The sequence below is a fragment of the Psammomys obesus genome, unplaced genomic scaffold, assembly GCF_907164565.1.
Source record: "Psammomys obesus unplaced genomic scaffold, mPsaObe1.curated_primary_1811, whole genome shotgun sequence".
Classification (NCBI taxonomy): Eukaryota; Metazoa; Chordata; class Mammalia; order Rodentia; family Muridae; genus Psammomys; species Psammomys obesus.
This window is the reverse complement of record NW_026596091.1, coordinates 17,272,932-17,296,518: the sequence shown is the minus strand read 5'-3', so window position 1 is coordinate 17,296,518 and position 23,587 is coordinate 17,272,932. Positions and strand designations below refer to the sequence as shown.

At 35.7% G+C, this 23,587-nt stretch overlaps 1 protein-coding gene across 1 annotated transcript in view; it reads left to right on the top strand.

Moving 5' to 3' along the window:
- Tmtc3 (transmembrane O-mannosyltransferase targeting cadherins 3) overlaps positions 1-15,801 on the top strand; it is a 44,799-nt gene extending 28,998 nt beyond the window's left edge. The window contains exons 10-14 of the mRNA XM_055627950.1: positions 1,629-1,740; positions 6,632-6,735; positions 7,745-7,914; positions 9,244-9,470; positions 11,784-15,801. Of these exons, the coding sequence (XP_055483925.1) occupies positions 1,629-1,740; positions 6,632-6,735; positions 7,745-7,914; positions 9,244-9,470; positions 11,784-12,598 (1,428 nt within the window). The 3' untranslated portion in view covers positions 12,599-15,801. The remainder of the gene's footprint in view (positions 1-1,628; positions 1,741-6,631; positions 6,736-7,744; positions 7,915-9,243; positions 9,471-11,783) is intronic.
- Positions 15,802-23,587: the final 7,786 nt, after the last annotated feature.

The following is a 23,587-nucleotide window of genomic DNA, read 5'->3' as shown; positions in this document are numbered from 1 at the left end:
AATTAATAATAATAATAATAATAAAAAGAAAAACTGTATCTTCTTAGTTTTTAGAGTGCACATTTTTTAATCTTTCAATATCTTAACAGCAAAATAAGTCATATAGGATATGACATCTTATACTTAATTAGTAGCTTAGTTGTTGTTAATGGTACATAAAATCATGAATTTTATAATCAGTGCATCATTTATTCAGTGAGATGAAATCCACAACAAAAATGTCACCCCACTGTGTGAAGAAGTATCATTGGTTCAGCACTATTAGGGATGATGCTGGTAAGCAGAATATTATTTTTAAAAGATACACACATATATGTACTTTTTTTTTAAAGTTATCAATAGAATTTTTCCCAAACACTCTCTCTCCCATCCTTTACAAATCTCTAAACTAAACTTTTGACTACTTTTTTTTTTTTTTAATTATGTATGTCTGCAGAAATCTGTATCTGGATATGTATATGTGAATTCAGGTGCCCACTGAGGTGTTGGATTCCCCCGAAGCTGGAGTTTAACACAGCTATCACCTGCCTTATATGTGTGCTAGGAACCAAACAGGTCCTCTGTGAGAGCAGTCTGCTTTATACTGCTAAACCATTCCTCCAGCTCTCCTTTTTACTACTTCTTTATTTCCCATTACTTAGCTTTAGAATTTTCTGCTTTACTCTAGTAACCAATGGAATATCTTTTTTAGCGTCTTATATACTTTATATAAGTTATCTTTATGCTTAAGATTGGATGGCTCTTCTTGGCCACACAGCTTTACTTTCCTCCTAGCTCTGTTGATAAGTGAAGTATCACCACCATACTATTAATCCATACTTTTATATGTTAATGGTTTCCCATAAGTATTAGGAATGTTGCTTGCCTGTATTCTCAGAACACTGATTAAAACCTACAGTTCCAATCACTGTAGCTCCACTTTTGGCTGTATATTGTACTCTACCCATCTGTGAATTCTCCACACACAGATGAATTTCACTACCTCGATCTCAGCATTTCCAGTTTCCTAGTAAACTACATATATAGATTTAAATATGTCCCATCTAAAAGTAAGGCATCCATACAGTCTCTTAAGTATATTCTCTTATCTCTGTACCTCTCTCATAAACACAGTACAAATACTGCAATAGTTTTCAAACAGGATTGTACCCTAATCAGATAAATCTTTGGGAACATTTCTGATAGATAAGTGAATTCAAACTGCTGTGGCTTTATAGTATACTAAGACCACAGTATGTTGAAGCAGTGGTTCTCAGCCGATGGGTTGCAATCCCTTTCTGGGTAAAATGACCCTTTCACAGGGGTTGTCTAAGACCATTGTAAAACACATATTTACATTATGATTCAGAACAATAGCAAAGTTACAGTTATGAAGTAGCAATGAAAATAATTTTATGGTTGAGGTCACCATAACATAAGGAACTGTATTAAGGGTCACAGCATTAGGAATGTTGAGAACTGCTGTGTTAGAGGAAAGGCAGAGTACATAGGCTGTTGTCTCATTTCTAGGAATATTTCCATAAAATATTCCATTCCTAATAGTTTACCAAACAAATATGTGAACTGTAAATTTTTGGATATTTGTTTTTTTCTGATTGTAGCTCATTCTGTTTTTATATGTGTTTTAGGTGAATAAGAACAATGCGAAATTGTGGAACAATGTGGGTCATGCTCTGGAGAATGAGAAGAACTTTGAGAGAGCTTTGAAATACTTCTTACAGGCTACCCATGTTCAGCCAGGTAAGCAGTGTTCGTTAATAAATTGAAGAATAGCTTATCTTCTACTGCTTTACTAACATTGTAGTTGTTAAATGGCACTATATACATTAGATGAATGAGGGGTGCAGGGTTTATTAAACTGAGTTCAAGGTTATTGAAGACATCGTAGAACAAAATTTAAAAGCTATGGTGGTAGGCAAAAGGAGAATGATTGAATGACAGAGTTTCTTTTAGGTGGGAAAAAGTCATATTTCAAGCGTATCCAGTATAGTTGAGAAAAATAATAGTGCAGCTATGGGGAGATAGACGGGATCTGCTACACAGGCTACAATACTTTTAGGACCTGGAATAAATTATTGTAACAAAGAAGACACAATGTGTAGACAATGGATAGGAGATGGGTGAATAATATAGAGTAACCTGAAGTTGCCTTCTGTTTGCTTCTGTTTCCTCAGTGAAAGAGTAAAATCACCAGTAGAGAGTAAAGGAAAGGACAGTTGGAAATGTGTGAACAAGAAAGAATGCAAAATGGTCATGTAAGACAGTGCTTCATAAACTTCAATGTGCATAGAAATCTAGAGATCTTATTCTAGTGTATATTCTGGTACAGATTTAGATATAACCTGAAATTGTACATTTCTAGTAAGCTCTCATGATATATCCACATGAAGCAAAGCTAGACAGCTAGAAAAATACACAGTTGCCAATCATTGTTAGCTTCCCGAATTAATAACTGAAAATTAAATCAATTGATATAGTTAAATATTTTTCTCCTCCTATTTTCCAGCTACTGTAATGAATTATTCTGTTAAGAAAGATTAGAATATTTTTCAGACATGTTTTACTAAAGAAAAGACTAAGCGGTCAATTATAATAACAGTGTTTATACTCTAATATGATTCAAAAGGGATAAGAAAAGAGACAAGGTCAGTAGATACGTCTGAAGAAATGTTGGTGTCTGAGTAACTAGAATAGCAGTATTTTTCCATAGAGTGCTCCTGACATTTCAAGTATGCAGAATTATTTACCAAAAGTTGTATGCAACTATCAGTATCACCAGATGTCATCACTCTATCCTATTTAAAGACAAGTAGAATGATTCCCATATTTTAACTATCCCACAGTGTAGGGGTGGACACTGTCTCAGTTTTCCCTACTTAGTAAAATTATGGTCTTTGAACTAAATGTTAAGGTAAGAAAGAAGTGAAATTTATTGAAAGAAAGAACATCAAGGTCACAGTGTTAAAAAATAACATGCATATGCCAGGTGTAGTAGCACACTCCTTTAATCCAGCACTTGGAATGCAGTAGATCTCTGAGTTCGAAGCCAACATGGTCTACATAGTAAGTTCTACGACAGCCAGGGCTGTATGGAGAGACTTTGTTTGGAGAAGAAAAAATTTATGCATACATACATTGCTGGCATTAAAGAATTTTGACAGTTGTAATGTTAGAGCCCAAAAGATCCAGGATTATGAGCCAAATAAATGTTGATCACTTTAACATAGATGTGAATAGATAGTTTAAGGGTCATTGGAGTTGAGCAATTTCTAAAAAGCACTGAGAATTGTAATTAAAAACTGAGGTTAAGGGTGACACCTACTCTTCCTCCAAGACCAGTGTTGTGCAGAATAAGAAACCCTCATAGTCACCACACTAAGAGGGACAGAGTAACTGTCGTTAAGACAAAGCAAATTTCAATTAGAAAAGGGTGAAAAAAAAGTTATAGAAGTGTAACTGCTTCTATTCTGTCTCCATTAACTTTTCATGTTTTGCCTGGAATATGGGGAATGTGTCCTATGTCCCCTCTTTGATTTATGTATCTTCGTGAGGGTAAAATGTATTTTCCTCTTTCCATCTGTCTTCTACCTTAATATACTTTTGTTGTCTGCACTAGTCTTTTACATCCAGCCTCATGGCCTCTCTTCCAAGCATCCTCCATTCTAGTTAAGTAAATACACTCTGTTTGTAGGCCCCTTGCATTTTCTTTCTTACCTGTCCTGCGAGATACATGTGGACTTACTTCTTGTGTTTCTAATCTAAGTTACTGTTTCTAATCTAAGTCTTAGTTTGCTTGAAGTACTGGTTTATTTAAAATGTGGAGCTTCCTGCTGGCAACTTAAACATCTTACTCATGTTTTACATTTGCATCATCTCACTGGTCCTAGACACAAGCAAATTCATTAAATGTAATGATTCTAATTTACTTCTTTTTAGGTTCTTAGATTTTCATTCTAGGATTTTTATCATTTTAAAAATGTTTTGTTGCATTGTGTGTGTGTGGTCTGTGCTTGTGGCAATCGGAGGACAATTAAGAGAATCAGTCCTCTCCTTCAGTCTTGTGGGTCCAAAGGAATAAATTCAGGTTGCCAGGCTTGGTGCCTTTATGAATGAGCCATCTTGCCAGCTCAAATTACCACTTTTATATCACACACTGAATCTCAAACCTGCTCACTTTTAACTCTGTCACTTCTGTTGTTGAAGTAGTGATTTCTGTCTCAGCATTGTTGTAAAGCCTAAATCAAGTGCATGTGTGATGTGTCATTATGAGTGATCAGTTTTCTTGTGTAAGAGGTGTATCACAGAATGCTACCTGAGTAACGCCCCTTCAGTTTTCACATATATCTTTTTCAAGCATACATCCTATATCTAGCCTAAATATGACTTCAAAGGTAAGTTTTAATAAGTCATAGGCTAGGAAGCTAGATAGCATCCTTATAATTTCTTTAGCTTAAAGCGCACAAACTTGGAAACCCTGAATACAGCATTCGTAGTGTGCTTTTTGACTTAAGCTATATAGCCATGCTCCTAGGGTCACTTAGCAGGTAGAATAGTGTGATATTTCTAGATATTACATATGATATGGTGACATGATATTAATAGATACTGCAGAAAGTAACAGAATGACAGAACCTTGTATAGGTTTAGCAATAGATTAGGGGCTTGGGCTATGTGGGAGAGCTGTGCAGAGTGTCCAAGGCTATTTACTGTTGAAGTTTCCTGGATGACAATCATTTAAGATTTTCTTTGTCTGTGCCACATGTGCCTAATTTCTGTTTGGAAAGAATGCTCCTAGGCAAGTAGAAGGATATCTTAATACTCTTGTTTCTGATTGCTTTTTACTTCAGTAATAAAAATAGGAATAAATTTCTTTTTTTAGGGTCCTCAGTGTCTTTGATTAACCAACTCAAAATATACCAAAGAAATATATCTGCTATAAGGTACAGAAGATACTTAAAAATTACTTATAAATACACACAAAATGTACTTGTGTGTGTGTTCATGTCTTTTAAAATTATAATTAAAACATGGAAATATAAAGCATAGAGTTTAGAACTAATGGCTAGAGAGTGGCTCTTGAAACAATCATTTGGCAGAGAATAAAATGACATTAAATTACATTTAAGTATAAATAATTGAAGATAATTTTGAGGAGCACTGTCTGTGCAAAGAATATCAAAAAGAAGCGACCATTTGAAAATCTAAACGGTTTTATGTATTTGTACTCATAAGACCATTACCACCAAGGTTATGAAAATATCCATCTGGTCCCAAGTCTTTCTATCCCTTTATAATTCTTCCCACCCTTTCCACCAAATAAAACAGATCTGCTTTCAGTTAATATATATGTCTTTGCTTTTTCTAAAATTGTGTATAGACAGAATCACCCTCTATGGACTCATTTTTTTTTTTTTTTGGATTTCTTGCTGTTGGTTATTATTTTGATATTCATCAATGTTGTTCACAAATTTAAATAAAAAAAAACTTTTATGTGGCTGAGTCACACTTTTTCATGTGAATATACCACTTTGTCCAGCCATTTATCTGCTCATGAACTGTTGGATTATTTGCAGTTCAGCATTATTAGAAGCAAAATTGTTAGAGACATTCAGTTCTCAAAATGTTGTCCTCTGACAGATTTTATGCAGTGCACTCAGTTGAAACATAAAGAACATCATATAGCAAGATCTTAGGACTGTTGCTCTCCTCCTAGGGGAATGCCCAAGATATATATGCTTGGCCCCTATATGTCCTGGGAGTTGCACTCAGAGAACTACTGTTCCACAATTACAAAAGCATCGGTGTTGCAGGCAAGTAGTAATCATACTTGGAACTCTGTCGTGTCTGATGTTGAGTAAAACCTGTCTGATTTTAGATCTTTCTTTCATCTTTCTTTCAAACCTTTGAAACAATTATTAGGATTATGTCTTTTTTAACTATTATATAATTAGCCCTCGTCCTTTTTAAAGATGCATATTTCTTCTCCCACTAAATAAATTTACTGTGTATTTTATTTTCCTTATCAGGAAATGAGATACAAATTCTTGACATTCAGATCTTAACATAACCATAACAGATCTTTAAATAAATGGTATAAGAATGAATTATCATTTAAGACAGTTACCACAACTTCTTATGTCAATCCATCAACCTAACATTCCACTCTGATCACATTTGCAAAATTTTCTCTTAATTGCAAGTTTTTCCATTTCTTAGCTGTAATTCTACCACGGTGCATATTTGTTCGTTAAATCCGTGTCCTAATTATAGAACTTACCATAGTCATTTTCACCTGTAGAGTTGAGCTGTATATTTGTAATAAATGCTAGAGTTGTGAGATTAAGGAGACAGAAACAAACTGTATGTATATGGTAGAGTAAAATGTAGTAAAGTAATCCATTGGCTTTATCTCTCTTGCCCTGAACCTTCAAAGATGCACTCAGCATTTCCCATCTTGTGTGCCCTGCACGCAGTGTTCCTGCAGTCGTGGCAGCGTACGTTAAAGTGGTTTTAGAAGAGCTTCCCAGAAAGAGCAGGGACAGTCCTCTTGCTTGTTTCTGAGAGCTGCCTTCTCAATAGTTACAGTGAACAATGCCCAGGGTATCGGCCAGTAAATGTTCTGTTGTTTTAGATGACATCGGTGCCCACATGAATGTAGGAAGAACTTACAAAAATTTAAACAGAACTAAAGAAGCTGAAGAATCCTACATGTTGGCCAAGTCACTAATGCCTCAGGTAAGATGCCTTTTTTTATTTACTGTGTCATGTCCATATGAAAGAATTTGCTTAATCCACTGATACAAATATACCCCCCCACTCTTTTGTTCCTAGTTAAACATAATTTCTTGTTCAATTGATTTTTTTTAATTACTTGTATTGTTCACATGTAAATGCTAAATCTTAGGACATTAATGTCTGATATAATAAATTATCATAAATGACTGAATGAAGAGAATTTAATTTATTTACTTCAAAGAGTACATTCAAAAGTAGTCCTATCAGAGAAATTGAAACAAGCGGTAAAGCAATAGCCACAACACTGCTGGTCTGTTGTACCTATCAGTTGTTGCAGTGACAGGTGTTAGGGCATTAGATATATAGTACCAAAGATCTCTATTTATATTATGTGTAATACTTAACTTGATTAGATATATCATTTTATTTTCCAACTTCACTAAAAAAGGTTTTAGCATGACTCTAAAATAAAACTAGCGCCCTACTATTGCAGCCAGGAGATAACTTTCTTTACAGAATTACAGTTAATAAAGTGTACAGTTGGACTGAAATGAAATCTAATTGTGTTGTAGAATATGAGACCTTGACCTCTAAAAGTTCTGGTTTATCTAACTGACTACAAAGATAAGTGTAAAACAGAAGCCAGAAATAATTCATAGCTGGCATGAATGAAAACAATATCTGTCTTTCAGTGTCAAAAATTATGTTTATATTTCAGATGTTTGTAAGTGCTTGCTTGTGTGTCTGTGTGTGTTTTATTTGACAGGCTCTCAATGTAGACAAGCTGGTCTTTAACTCACAGGACTCCATTTGCCTCTCTAGTGCTCGGATTAAAGGCATGTGCAACCATGCTTGCTTGCTTTTCATTTTTATGATTTATTTTGTTATATTAGTAAAACTCAGCAAAACCGTAGGTTCTGTGTTTCTTGAAATAAGTCACTCAAAAACCTTGTTATTTTTATTTGCTACTATACTATCAAATACACAAACATGTTTTTCTCCTAAACAGATTATTCCTGGTAAGAAATATGCAGCCAGAATTGCCCCTAATCACCTGAATGTTTATATCAATCTGGCCAACCTCATCCGAGCAAATGAGTCCCGCCTGGAGGAAGCAGATCAGCTATACCGACAGGCAATAAGCATGAGGCCAGACTTCAAGCAGGCGTACATTAGCAGGTATCATAGTTCACTTTAGAAGTTACCACTGTAGCATTGAAGCTGTATCTGTGTGTGTGTTTCAACTAAGTTACCATTACAGATAGTAGACTGACAGGCGAACTTGAGTAGTGTGAAATTGACAAAAAAATCATTACAGTAGCTGAAGGAGGTTTTATATGAAAGAGTTCTAGAAGTAGCTCCATTTTAGTTCCATTGTGTCTTGTAAACAATATTAGTCAACTTCAATCAGTGTCTTTCTGTCTCTGCCACCTTTCCACAAAATAGACTTCTTGTTTGACAGGAAAGAAAAAAAATTGTCTGACATCACATTAATATTTTTGTATATTCTCATGAAAATGTTACCACTTTTACACTTAAGGGATATTGAATGTTAAACTATATTTTATATACTAAACATGAAGCTCATCGTAATTTTAACTATTTCTCTGAGAAAAAAATGTATTCTGAATTTAACTTTCTGGGATTAAAAAAACTCATTCCTAAACTGTGTATTGTATTTTTCCCTCATCCAGGAGTCACTGTGTCGTACATTACTCTATAAGACTGTCAGTAAACTCTGCCTTAAAATAATAACCGTGGTCTCATGCCTAGATGTTGTTGTATTTATCTTAGTAAAATTAACTTCACTCATTTTAAGCAAAATAACTTTTTTAAAGTTCTCAAACTCCAAATGGAACTAGAAAGATAGACAAAGATCCACAACTTTTTTTCTGTTGTGTTCCTGAAAGCTACCTGCAGGTGGCACAAGTGCTCTCCTAACTAACCATTTGGAAATTCCATTTATTTATCTAGCCATTCATTCATTTATTTACTTACTTGCTTACTTTTATTTTTGAATGGTCATTCTATAACAATACTTTGAAGGAGACTTTGAAGCTAATATATGTTGAGACTCCAAATTTCTAAAGTCTCTGCGAACTAGCACAGTAAGACTTATGTCAGATTTAAAGGCCAGAAATTCCCAATAACAATCTTATCTTTTTCAAGTGCGCCAATGTTATCATCTGATCTACTGATCTGCCACTGTAATTAGCTGCTGTGTCTCCCAGCAGTCTAGTTGTCTTCTTGTAAGATTTATCCATTAGCACATTTCTTCTGTCACCCTTTTTTGATTATTTCTCCACATTTACCATCTGAAATTGCATAAGGACTTTTCTTCTATAATATCTGAAGGTATATGCAATTAGATTTGCTGAAATGTAGTTCAGATTTGAGGCTAGTTTCACAGACTTTTTTTTTTTTTTTGAGACTTTTTTACTCTAAAGTGGTATTTCTGAAGAAGCAGAGTAAGACTGTAAAGTAAACCTTTCTATTTGTTTCACACAGGGGAGAGTTGCTTTTAAAAATGAATAAACCTCTGAAAGCAAAGGAAGCATATCTTAAAGCACTAGAGCTGGACAGAAATAATGCAGATCTGTGGTATAACTTGGCAATTGTCTATATTGAACTTAAAGAACCAAATGAAGCCCTGAAGAACTTTAATCGGGCTTTGGAACTAAACCCCAAACATAAGCTAGCACTGTTCAATTCTGCTATTTTAATGCAAGAATCAGGTAAGTTTCCTGAAAACATGTCTCTGTTTAATCAATTTGAATATTGTAAAACCCATAACAAATATCTTATAGACAGGTTGTTTATACCAGAACATTGTACATTGTATTATAAGTTGTCCAATGTACAACTTATAAGTTGTACATTGGACAACTTATAATAAGAATATTTAAAATCCTGGACATTAAGTTCTTTCAAGTGACACAAAGAGGCATATGTGGCTGTGTTGCTTGTTCATTTTTCTACCATGTGTTGACCAGCTTTCCAGGTACTCACTCAACTAGACCCTAACTACTATACAGTCATTTCTGTTGTTTTTGTTTACCAAGACACATTTTCTCTGTATAACCATGGCTGTCCTCGACTCACTTTGTAGACCAAGCTGGCCTCGAACTCAGAGAAATCTGCCTGCCTTTGCCTCCTCAAAGTGCTGGGATTACAGGTGTGCACCACCATACCTGGCTGTACAATATCATTTTATTTATATAAACATAATAAAACTACTTGTATAGTAAATATAAAGTCCAAATAGTAAAAAAAAAAAGTGGAAAAATATTTGCAACCATGCTTAAGGATCCCAGAGCGTAGTTTACCATAACATACAAGAAAATTTTCTGTGTATCTTTATATATATTTAGTTTTAAAATATCATTTTACTTTCTTGGTATTTTGTATAATTTAGTAAATTAAGATCAATCACAATATATACGTGTTTTTAAGCCATATTTTATATATGAATACTTTCCTTCACAAGACAGCATAAATGATTTTCAGTGTTAATTTTTAGTTTGAAAACATCTTCTTTATATATTCTACATATGGATTGAATTTGTATCTTCAAACTTTTACAGAAGTTAAAGAACCATAAAATTAGAAATATTTTGTAGCTTAAGTGGACCTTATTTTCCCAAATCTTCTATTTAAAAGGCTAGCCAACTAGGCAAAAAAGGCCTACTGAGTACCCCAAATGCATATAGGTACTAGATAGTAACTCACCTAAGAGCCTATTGATTTATTTTCAGGTTTTTCTTATTGATCATACATAAAGCAATATAAAGAGCATTATCCAACCCACGTTCTCATCTAAATGCATGATGATATGGCACTTACCCATAATCCCAGTACTCAGGGAGGCAGAGGCAGGTGTATCTATGTGAGTTCGAGGCATCAGCCTCGTTTACTAAGAGTCTGTCTCGAAAAACAAAAGAACAACAACAACAACAAAAATTCTATTATTTATTACAGTTTATTCACTTTGTATCCCAGCTGTAGGCCCCTCCCTCATCTCCTCCCAGTCCCACCCTTCTTTTCTCTTCTCTCTCTATGCCCCTCCCCAAGTCCACAGATAGGGGAGGTCCTCCTCCCCTTCTATCTGACCCTAGTCTGTCAGGTCTGCTTAGGCCTGGCTGTATTGTCTTCCTCTGTGGCCTGGCAATTTTATACTTAACAGTGTATTTTTGTCATGAAACTCCCTAAATGTTCTTAGCTGTCATACAAAAAAAAAAAAAAAGTCTGACTTGGATATTCATAGTTATTGTAATACTTGCTGAGCTTTTATGTATGTACTCACATATGTTAGGTTGACCCACAAATACTGTGTTTTCTGGCTGTGAAAAAGTGTGTTCTTAATTGTTATTTAAAGCTAGAAACACCCAGCTAACAGTATATGTAAATGTTACTTCCTCACCTTCCATGGGGAAGGACTTCCTGGCAGACAGAGACACAAATGGAGATGCTGCCAGAAATGGATGGATATGGAAGGGAGACTATGTGGTAGCTGGAAAGCTGGCAGTGAAAACCACAAGGAGGGACATAATGCCAGAGAAGTTAAGTTAGTAGCTAGCTGAGAGACTGCCCCAGCTAAGAGGCCAACAGTTTTAAACTATATTAATGTTTCTGTGTCTTAATAAAACCTCATGGAGCATCTGCAAAAGCCTGAGAGAAATTTACCCAGAGAAATTAGAGTATTTGTTTGGTGTATAAACACAAAATACTAACAGAACTGTGCTTGAATACACATCTTTTGAAATCCTATGTCTTATCCTCTTACCTATTTTTCCTCTCTCATGCCCTATAAGATTCCAAACTAAAGAAATTTCTCTTCTTTGTGCCTGAAGTACTGATTGAAAAAGAAATGAACTTACAATTTGAGTGTTTCATGCACTTTGTTTTCCCTATGAAGAAATAGGTATTTGTTTTCTACTTTTTATTTAGGTACAGGAATAAGTTGGTTTGCTGCTGTAGTTTGTAATATAAGAAAACACCTGAAAAGGATTCATTGATAATTTATTACCTTTACATAAAATTATTTTTAGGTGAAGTTAAACTCAGACCTGAAGCTAGAAAACGGCTTCTAAACTACATTAATGAAGAGCCACAAGATGCTAATGGCTATTTCAATTTGGGCATGCTAGCCATGGATGACAAAAAGGATTCTGAAGCTGAGATTTGGATGAAGAAAGCCATCAAATTACAACCTGACTTCAGAAGTGCTTTGTTTAACCTGGCGCTCCTGTATTCACAAACTGCTAAGGAGTTAAAGGCATTACCAATTTTAGAAGAGCTGCTCAGATTCTATCCTGACCATACCAAGGGTCTCATTTTAAAAGGAGATATTCTGATGAACCAAAAGAAGGATATACCTGGAGCCAAAAAGTGTTTTGAAAAGATACTAGAAATGGATCCAAGCAATGTGCAAGGAAAGCACAATCTTTGTGTTGTATACTTTGAAGAGAAGGATTTACTAAAAGCTGAAAGATGCCTGGTTGAAACATTGGCATTAGCACCTCATGAAGAATATATTCAACGCCATTTGAGTATAGTCAGGGATAAAATTTCCTCTTCTGGTATTGTGGAACAGCCACTGTCCCCAGTTGATAAGACTTCAGGTATAGAAAAAAGAGATGAAATCCCTTCTGAGGATGTAAAAGAAACCAGAAGTACATCCAGACCGACACAAACCATAAAAACAAATGATCATGAAAACTTGAAATCCAACAAGCAATCAATAAAAAATGCAGACAAAGAGGCCCCCCATAAAACAACAAAAGACATCAAAGAAATTGAGAAGAAAAGAGTTGCTGCTTTGAAAAGGCTGGAAGAGATTGAACGTATTTTAAATGGAGAATAATACTATTCTGTAATATGTAACAGTATCAAAGACCTTCAGTCTATATCATGTGTTTGCATGTACTAGAAACTGAAAAATGTTAAGAATATGTATTGGTTTTTAGAAACTGCATAAGATGATATAGGATCAAACAAGATTTTTGTTGAAGACTTATCTGCTCCAAAATATATGTTTTATAAGATAGGACACACATTTAAATTTGGTTGACTATAGGAGAAATCTCAAATTCCAGGTGACAAACTTGAAACTTTTATTATAAAAGGAAAAAGTTGGAGTTCTTTGAAGGGAGTGCGGGAGTTGGCAGATCTGTCTACTAATCAGAATTGAAATATTATGTGGTGTCAAGGATGAACCATTGAAGATAAATCCAGTATGTGCTGGGTTTGTGAATTCATTTATTAGCTCTTTTCTCATGTTCTTTACCACTTCAGATCCTGCAATGGATTGCTATTCATTGAAGACATTCTTTTTCCTTCAGTAGTTCTTCTTGTAGATCATGGGACATTGTACTACAAATGCATACTGTTATATTATGTGTTTTTTGATTGACGTTTAGAATGAATGGTGGAAGAAACATTTTAAAGTAAATCATGAGATATTACCTTAGGAGTTCATTCACATAACTGTGTACTTATACTTCACTCTAAACTGTAATTAAGCAGGTAAAATTTTCTCCATATAGACGCCTTGTGGTGCTCACTAATACTGTATTTTCTCTTTTACACTGAGTATTCTGACATGAACTATATGATCATGACTACTCATTGACTTTTGCTCCCCAGAGTGTTCTCTTTCTTGACATATCGTCATACTGAAACGTCCTAGTCATTCTTACCTTACACTTTAATTAAAGTATAGTCATCTCTTTCATCGTAGTCTCTCTGGTCTTAACTTAAAATCCGTTTTCTGTTTCCAAAAGCATGCATTAATTATTCTTAAATGTCTAAACCACTACAGTCAGTTTTGTTTAACTGAAAGCAAAACAATGTGACGTTTATTTTTAAACACTAAATTCTTGATGTGTTATGGTCTATAGTTTATTAAGTATTTATTTTAACTACTGATCTTTCATCAGAATTTTAAACTTTTAGTTTAAATTGTTAGTTCCCTTGAGTTAAATAATCTCTAATTATATATGTCTTAGAAACCATGCTTCTGTAATGTTTTCTAAGAAATCTTATATAAATAGGTCACAAGAAACATGTTCTGCCTTAAAGACCCATTCCTTCTAGTTTCCCAGAAGATCTGACATAGATTTTTTTTTTTTTTAAGATAATTTAACTCCAGCACTGATTCCAGTGGGTTTTAGTTCTTGACCCAGGAGATTTTGTTAAACATCAAAGCAATATTTTCGTTTCAGTTCTTAGAGTGTAGCTTTGTGACTTCAGATATGAAGTGAAGAATACCTCATATATTATGACTTGAAAATGAAGTTGTTGTTCTCTCTATGTAGGTTTTGTTTGTAATCACTACAGTTAAAATTCCAAATGGAGGACAGTTCAGTAAGCAAAGTCAAAGGAAACCTTTTACAACAGCAAACATAATAAAAGTTTGAGAACTATTTTATTAAATTTATATAGCTAGTGAAGTGATAAGGATAAATATTAATATTATCCAATAATTTTTATATAAAATTCTTTTATTAGCACTCATAAGAATGTCTGTCACAAAGAAAGTATTCATACTTGAATTTTAATTTATTTAGATCAAATCCATCTTGAGTAGCAATTATTAATTATTGCCAATCAGTGAAGCCCAATCTAATTTTATAGGAAAATTTGGAAGCATTCTCACCCATCCCTAAACAATAAAATATAATTTCTAGGAAATTGACCATGCTTCAGTTTTTCCAAAACTTGTTTGAGTGATTCTGTTTTGTAGTTAAGAGTTAAGGCTACTTGCTCTAAATTCATTCAGGAAAGTTTCTTGATTTCTCTTGTGTTAACTTTGTAAATTAGTGATATAACCCAATTAAGTTTTGATGGCTTAAATCTCACTAAAGAATATGTTCTAAGTAGTATTTATTCCATTAAAATAGAAATAGTAAGTTTTATCAAGCTTTCTTATGCTCAAATTAATGTTTCTTACATGCATGAAGTTTTATTGAAGCTATTCAAATGAGAATGATATCCTCCCCAGCTGCCTCAGAGTTGTCTTTTTGAAGAAGTGGGAATATTAGCATTTTTAAGCCCAATTACCTATCCTGTGGTTTAGTGCTTTGGATATCTGAATTAAAAAACAAACAAAAACAAAAGAAACAAGACAGAGCTTTGACAATCTTCAAGGAGCTGTGTTATGTTTTCCTTCACAGAAAGTGGAGTTAAATTCTGAATGCTCCTATTGTTGTTTTTGTTTCTGTTTAACATTTGAAATTAGGAATTTTCTCATTTTTCTAGTGAGTAGCCCCACCCACCAACCCCCTCTTTGAGGCTAGGCCTTACAGTGCTGCCCAAACAGGTCCTGAACTCAAAATATCAAGTGATCCTACTCCAGCACCCTGTGTGACTGGAATACTGGCGTCCACAGCCTTGTCCAGCCCCAGTGTGTGGTTTTCTGAAGTCAGTGACTTAGAGAATAAAATAACTAAGTATATTCCTTTTTAACCATTTTGTGTTTACTCTTCCTTATTTAGTATGTGAAGTACACAATTCTAATAAAACCTCATTGTCTTTTCTTTACATCTGAGTTTTCAATTTCATGTTATAGAATGCTTCTTCAAAGATGCTTTAATGAACCTATTAAGAGTATATAGATTTGTATGTCAGTTTATACTTCAAAAATCCATATATTTGTCATATTTATTTTTTTATTTGCATGTCCAAATGATATTTAAAATGAGCCCCTTCCCCCAAATGTCTGATAATTGATAAAACTTTTCTCTCCAATCCACATTAAAGATTCATTAAAAAGTAGTTTTCAAATGTATGCATTTTATATTACTATGCTGTTTGTGTATCACATTTCTAAATATTCATTATTAAATTGTTACTTTTTAAAACTTTAAACCTGATTGCCTTTTAATGTTAAATGAAATGCAAAACTTTGTATATAATAGGTCTGCCTACAGAAAGAAAGGAATGAGCTGGCATGTAATTTTGTCAGAAGTGAACTGTGAAAAGCATACATTATAGTTCCTAATAACGACATACTTTTAACTATTGGTGAAAGAACCCAAAATAAGAAAATAAAAAGGCTAAACTCAAGCTTGGACTTTTATATACTTCTGTATTTGTCCAGGTTCAAATCCATGTATAGGGAATCCATATATTGTTAATAAAAAGCAGAGAGGGAAGGTGCTAGCCACTTTCTTGCCACTAAGAACAATAAGAGTCACAAAGATTAGAATCCAGGTGGGAGAAGAAGTCTTAGAAGAGCTAATTTTGGGTACAATTTTTCTTTGGAGCATTCGTGAGAATATGTAGAATATATATTTGACTCATTCTGTGAAGAGGAAACCTACTGCTAGGACAAACTGCTGAACAAAGCCCCAACGCCATAAACATCTGCTACCAAGTGCCAGGAATGGTATATGTCTAATTGATTTGTTGACAAAAAGGGATTCATGAAAGCCCCCAGACAACCCAGGCTATTGCAAAGGCTAATAGTTGCTGGTCACAAACTGATGGTAAGGCTGAAGACAACACCTACACAGCTCATTGAACATGGAGAAGTCAAGCAGGTGCCTAACTAAAGCTTTCACCCTCACTGACTATTCTTTATGGTACTGGAAGGTACTTTGTATGCTACTAGAAAAGAAAGGTTAAAAACCAACCCAACTAAGAGTGCTCAACTCTACGCTGGTGACCTGCCTGCATATGCTGGTGTAATAATGGCACAAACATGGGAGTAACCAATACCTTTCTGACTTTAAAACCATCCCAACTGAGAATGTTCCAATCTACAAAGGTGACCTGCGTGCATGATATGCTGGTGCAATTATGGCATGAACCTGGGAATAAGCAAACAATATCTTAATGAATTTAAAGCCCACTCAAGCCTGACATTCCCTGGGTAGCCAGGAACCTAAGACCAGATAGGCCATGGGAATAGCAGAAAATCAAATACTATGGTTCTGCTAAGCTAAAGGTTCATAACAATAAAAATGACTCCTAACGATATTCTGCTATATCCGTAGATCAGTGTTTTACTCAGCCATCATCTAGAAGCTGCCTCCTGTGGTAAATGGGAACTAATACAGTGACCCATCACTGGACAGTGTGTAGAAAGTGAGAAACAGGAACACTCAGTCCTAAATGAGAAGTCTTCATCAATTTCCTCTCTCAAAGGCTCAGGGAACTGTGAAAGGGAGGGAGAAAGACTAAAAGACACAATAAGACGTTGAACATTTAAGTGTTTCTTTGCCATTCGATATTCCTCTGTTGAGAAATCTCTGTTTAGTTTTGTACCCATTTTTTAATTACTTGGTTTGTTGGTGTTTAACTTCTTGAGTTTATTTTATATTCTGGATATTATCCCTCTGTCAGAGGTAGGTTTGGTGAAGATCTTTTCCCAGTCTGTAGGCTATTGTTCTGTTGACAGTGTCCTTTGCTTTGGAGAAGCATTTCAGTTTCATGAGGTCCCATTTATTGATTGTTGATATTAGAGCCTGTGCTGTTGGTGTTCTGTTCAGGAAGTTGTCTCCTGTGCAAATGAATTCAAAGTTCTTCCCCACTTTTTCTTCTAAGAGATTTAGTGTGTCTGGTCTTATGTTGAGGTCTTTGATCCACTTGGACTTTAGTTTTGTGCAGGGAGACAGATAATGGATCTATTTATATTTTTCTACATGTAGACATCCACTTAGACCAGCATCATTTGTTGAAGATGCTATATTTTTTATCCATTTTATGTTTTTGACTTTTTTGTCAAAAATCAAGTATCCATAGGTGTGTGGGTCTACTTCTGGGTCTTTGATTCCATTTATCCACCAGTCTTTCTATGTCAGTACCATGCCGTTTCTATTACTATTGCTCTGTAGTACAGCTTGAGATCAGGGATGGAGATACCTCCAGACGATCTGTTGTTGTACAGGATTGTTTTAGCAATTCTGTTTTTTTTCTTTTTTTTTTTTTCCATATGAAATTGAGACTTGTTCTTTAATAACAACACTGTACCTTGTGTTGTTATTTTAACGGGAATTGCATTGAATCTGTAGATTGCTTTTGGTAGAATGGGCCATTTTCACTATGTTAATCCTGATCTATGAGCATGGGAGATATTTCCATCTTCTGATATCTTCTTCCATTTCTTTCTTCAAAGACTTAAAGGTTTTCTTTTCATACAAGTATTTTCACTTGCTTGATTAGAGTCACACCAAGGTCCTTTATGTTATTTGTGGCTATTGTAAAGAGAGCTGTTTCCCTAATTTTTTTCTCAGCCCTTTTGTTTTTTTGTATACAGGAGGGCTTCTGATTTTTTTTTTTTAAGTTAATTTTGTATCCAGCCACTTTGCTGAAGGTGTTTATCAACTGAAGGAGTTCTCTGGTAGAATTTTTGAGGTCACTCATATAATGGGAAATGCAAATCAAAAGAACCCTGAGATTACACCTTACACCCATCAGACTGTCTAAGATCAAAAATTTAAGTGACAACACATGTTAGAGAGGATGTGGAGAAAGGGGAACCCTCCTCCATTGCTGGTGGGAATGTAAACTAGTAAAACCATTTAAAAATCAATCTGGCGCTTTCTCAGAAAATTAGGAATAGTGCTACCTCAAGATCCAGCTATACACTCCTATGCATATATATCCAGAAGATGTTCAACCATACAGCAAGGAATTTTGCTCAGCTATGTTCATAGCAGCTGTATTAGTAATAGCCAGAATCTGGAAACAACCTAGATGTCCCTCAATGGAGGAATGGATACAGAAATTGTACATTTACACAATGGAATACTACTCAGCAATTAAAAACAAGGAAATCATGATATTTGCAGGCAAATGGATGGAACTAGAAAAGATCGTCTTGAGTGAAGTAACCCAGAAGGAGAAAGACACACATGGTATATAATCATATAAGTGGAAGTTAGCCAAATAATATAGGGTGAACATACTAAAATCTATATTCCTAAAGAGGCTAAACATGGACAACCCTAGGGAAGAGGCTTAATCCTCATTCAAAAGGGCAAACAGAATAGACATCAGAAGTGGGAGAAGACAGGGAAGAGGACAGGAGCCTTGCACAGAGGTTCTCTGAAAGACTACACAGCAGGGTATCAAAGCAGATGACACTCATAGCCAAACTTTGGGCAGAGTGCAAGCAATCCTATGGAAGGAGGGGGAGATAGAAAGACATGGAGGGGACAGGAGCTCCACAAGGAGACCAACAGAGCCAAAAAAAATTGGGCCCAGGTGCTCCTGCAGAGACTGATACATCAACCAAGGACTATGAATGAAGAGGATCTAGAACCCCTGCTCAGAGTAGCCTATGGCCAGGTCAGTCTCCATGGGGGTTCCCTAGTAAGGGGAATGGGGGCAGTCTCTGTCAAGAACTTGGTTGCCTGATCTTTGATCACCTCCCCTTGATGAGGTGACCTTACTAAGCCATAGATAAAGAGGATCCAGACAGTCCTGATGAAATCTGATAGGCTAGGGTCAGATAATAGAGATGGAAGACCTCTATCAGAGGACTATGGCAAAGGTATGAGAGGTGGGGGGAGGGAAGTTAGGACTGGGAGGAGATGAGAAAGGGAGCTATAGCCAGGATACAAAGTGAATAAATTTTAATTATTACAGTGCCAGCAGAGGTCCAAACCTGATGGGTTCACAGCGTGGAGAAGTGGACCTGAGCCCTCATCCCTAACCCAGGAGCTGTGTGCTTCTTGACAGCCGCTTGCTAAGGAAAAATCTGTTTTCTCTAATGGCATCTCACTGAGTTTATAAACTACTTAAAGTCAGGCCTCATGTCCAGCAGTAAATGGTTAACACAAAACAAACTCCATGACATTTTTGTACATTTTTTTCTCTTCTATTGCTTTTTTTTTTTTTTGGTACTTTTTATCTTGCTGGTGTTTGTATATTATGGTTTCTGATTTTGTATCTTTATGGGTTTGAGTTTTGCATATTTTCTGTGTATTTTCTTGCTGTGAAGTTTTTTGGATTTTTTAAAATTATGGTTTGCTTGTTTTATTTACTTGTTCATAAAGAGAGAGTGAGAAAGAAAACTGAAGGCATGGAGTATGATGCCTTGGAGAAGTGGAAAGGTTCTAGAAGGATATGAGTGAGGGGAAACTGATCAGAATATATTGTATGAAGAAAATAATTACTATTAAAAATAAAAATTTGCTTTAGTCATAAAGGCAAAATAAATTATTTTAGAGAATTTATCCTCAGAATAGCCATCATATAGAAATTAATGAACACAGTTTTTTAACTTTTGTTCTATATGTATGTTTTTTTCTAAATGTATATAAATATAACCTGTGTCCCTGGTTCCCCAAATGCCTAAAGAGGCCATCATATCTCTACAAGTAGAGTTAGAGATAGTTGTGACTCTCCATGTGGGTGCTAGGAACCAAATATAGATCCTTTGCAAATGCAGGAGGTGATCTTAACTGTGGAAACATGTATCCTGGATGTAATTCTTAAAAATAAAAGAAAATGACATTTATAGGAGTGTAGATCCAGAGGAATACATGAAGGATGTATATAAGTCAATATAAAATAATTCTGCCTGTTATAAAAGAAATGTAGTGTGACTACATAGGTTAGAAATGTATTTTTTTTATTTTTATTTTTAGTTACAATTTGTTAACTCTGTGTCCCAGCTGTATCCCGCTCCCTCATTCCCTCCCCCTCCCCAACTCCCTCCCTGGTCTCCTCCCTGCCCCTTTCCAAGTCCACTGATAGGGGCCCCTTTCATTTGACCCTGTTTTATCAGGTATCTTCAAGGCTGGCTGCAAAGTCCTCTGTGGCCTAACAGGACTGCTCCTTCCCTGCGGGGGGCCGGGGGGGAGGTCAAAGAGCCTGCCCTTGAGATCCTGTTAGAAATAGTCCTTGTTCCCCTTACTTTGGAAAACTACTTGGTTACTGAGCTACCACGGGCCACATCCGAGCAGAAGTTCTAGGTTATATCAATAGATGGTCCTTGGTTGAGTGTCAGTCTCAGAAAAGACCCTGTGCCCGGATATATTTGATACTTGTAGAGCTCCTATCCTTTCCATATCATACTAACTCCCCTTCTTTCATATGATTCCCTGCACTCTGCCAAGGTTTGGTTATGAGTCTTAGTGTCTGCTTTGAAACACTGCTAGGTAGAGTCTTTCAGATGCCTTTTGCGGTAGACTCCTGTCCTACATTCAATGCACATCCCATCTGTCTTTCTAAACGAGGATTGATCATCTTACACCCATGTCCACTTTCTTGATTATCTTCTTTAGGTGTGTAGATTTCATTATGTTTATCAAATCTTGTAGGTCTATATATGCGAGTATATACCAAGTTTGTCTTTCTCCTTCTGGGATACTTCACTCAGAATGATCTTTTCTAGATCCCACCATTTGCCTGCAAATTTCATGATTTCCTCCTTTTTGATTGCTGAGTAGTATTCCATTGTGTAAAAATACCACAATTTCTGTATCCATTCCTCTGTTTATGGACATCTGGGTTGTTTCCAAGTTCTGGCTATTACGAATAAAGCTGCTACAAACATGGTTGAACAAATGTCCTTGTTGTGTACTTGAGCAAATTTTGGGTATATACCTAGGAGTGGTATAGCTGGGTCTTGAGGTAGCACTACTCGTAATTGTCTGAGAAAGTGCCAGATTGACTTCCAAAGTGGTTGTACCAGTTTATATTCCCACCAGCAATGGAGGAGGGTTCCCCTTTCACCACAACCTCTCCAGCATGTGTTGTCACTTGAGTTTTTCATCTTGGCCATTCTGATGGGTGTAAGGTGAAATCTCAGGGTCGTTTTGATTTGCATTTCCCTAAAGGCTAATGAGGTTGAGCATTTCTTTAACTGTTTCTCTGCCATTCGATGTTCCTCTTTCAAGAATTCTCTGTTTAGCTCCATTCCCCATTTTTTAATGGGATTACTTGGTTTGTTGCTTTTCTGCTTCTTTAGTTCTTTATATATACTGGGTATTAGCCCTCTGTCAGATAAAGGGTTGGTGAAGATTCTTTCCCAATCTCTAGGCAGGCGTTTTGTTTTGATGACAGTGTCTTTTGCTTTACAGAAGCTTTTCAGTTTCATGAGGTCCCATTTATTGATTGTTGCTCTTAGAGCCTGTGCTGTTGGTGTTCTGTTCAGGAAGTTGTCTCCTGTGCCAATGAGTTCTAGGCTGTTTCCCACTTTTTTTTCCAACTGATTTAGAGTATCTGGTTTTATGTTGAGGTCCTTGATCCACTTGGACTTTAGTTTTGTGCAGGGTGATAAATATGGATCTATTTTCATTTTTCTGCATGTAGACATCCAGTTGGTCCAGCACCATTTGTTGAAGATGCTGTCTTTTTTCCATTGAATGTTTTTGGCTTCTTTGTCAAATATTGAGTATTCATAGGTGTGTGGGTTTATTTCTGGGTTTTCTATGCGATTCCATTGATCCTCCTTTCTGTTTCTATGCCAATACCATGCAGTTTTTATTACTGTTGCCCTGTAGTACAGCTTGAGATCGGGGATGGAGATACCTCCAGATGATCTGTTGTTGTACAGGATCATTTTGGAGATTCTGAGTTTTTTGTTTCTCCATATGAAGCTGAGAATCTTTTTTTCAAGGTCTGTAAAGAATTGAGTTGGTATTTTGATTGCATTGAATCTGTAGATTGCTTTTGGCAGGATGGCCATTTTCACAATGTTAATCCTACCAATCCATGAGCACGGGAGATCTTTCCATCTTCTGAGATCTTTGATTTCTTTCTTCAAAGACTTGAAGATTTTCTCAAACAGGTCTTTCACTTGCTTGGTTAGAGTCACACCAAGGTACTTTATGTTATTAGTGTCTATTGTGAAGGGTGTTGTTTCCCTCATTTCTTTCTTGGCCCTTTTGTTTTTGGTGTACAGGAGGGCTTCTGATTTTTGAGTTGATTTTGTATCCTGCCACTTTGCTGAAGGTGTTTATCAGCTGAAGGAGTTCTCTGGTTGAATTTTTGGGGTCGCTCATGTATACTATCATATCATCTGCAAATAGTGACACTTTGACCTCATCCTTCCCGATTTGTATTTCCTTGATCTCCTTTAGTTGTCTTATTGCTCTGGCTAGGACTTCAAGTACTATGTTGAAGAGATATGGAGACAGTGGGCAGCCTTGTCTTGTCCCTGATTTCAGTGGGATTTATTTAAGTTTCTCTCCATTGAGTTTGATGTTGGCTAAAAGCTTGCTGTATATTGAGTTTGATGTTGGCTATAGGCTTGCTGTATATTGCCTTTACTATCTTTAGGTATGTGCCTTGTATCCCTGATCTCTCCAAGACTTTAAATATGAATGGGTGTTGGACTTTGTCAAATGCTTTTTCAGCATCTAAGGAGATGATCATGTGGTTTTTCTCCTTCATTTTGTTTATGTGGTGGATTACATTGATGGATTTCCGTATGTTGAACCACCCTTGCATGCCTGGGGTGAAGCCTACTTGGTCATGGTGGATGATATCTTTGATGTGTTCTTGGATTCGGTTTGCAAGTATTTTAGCATCAATGTTCACAAGAGAGATAGGTCTAAAGTTCTCTTTTTTTGTTGGATCTTTGTGTGGTTTAGGTATCAAGGTGACTGTGGCTTCATAGAATGAGTTTGGTAGTGTTCCTTCTGTTTCTATTTTGTGGAATAGTTTGAGGAGAATTGGTGTTAGCACTTCTTTGAAGGTCTTGTAGAATTCTGTGCTGAAGCCATCTGGTCCAGGGCTTTTTTTGGAGGGGAGACTGTTAATGACTGCTTCAATTTCCTTGGGAGATATAGGGCTATTCAGTCTTTCTACCTGATCTTGGCTTAATTTTGGTAGATGGAATCTGTCAAGAAAATTATCCATTTCATTTAGATTTTCAAATTTTGTGGCATATAGG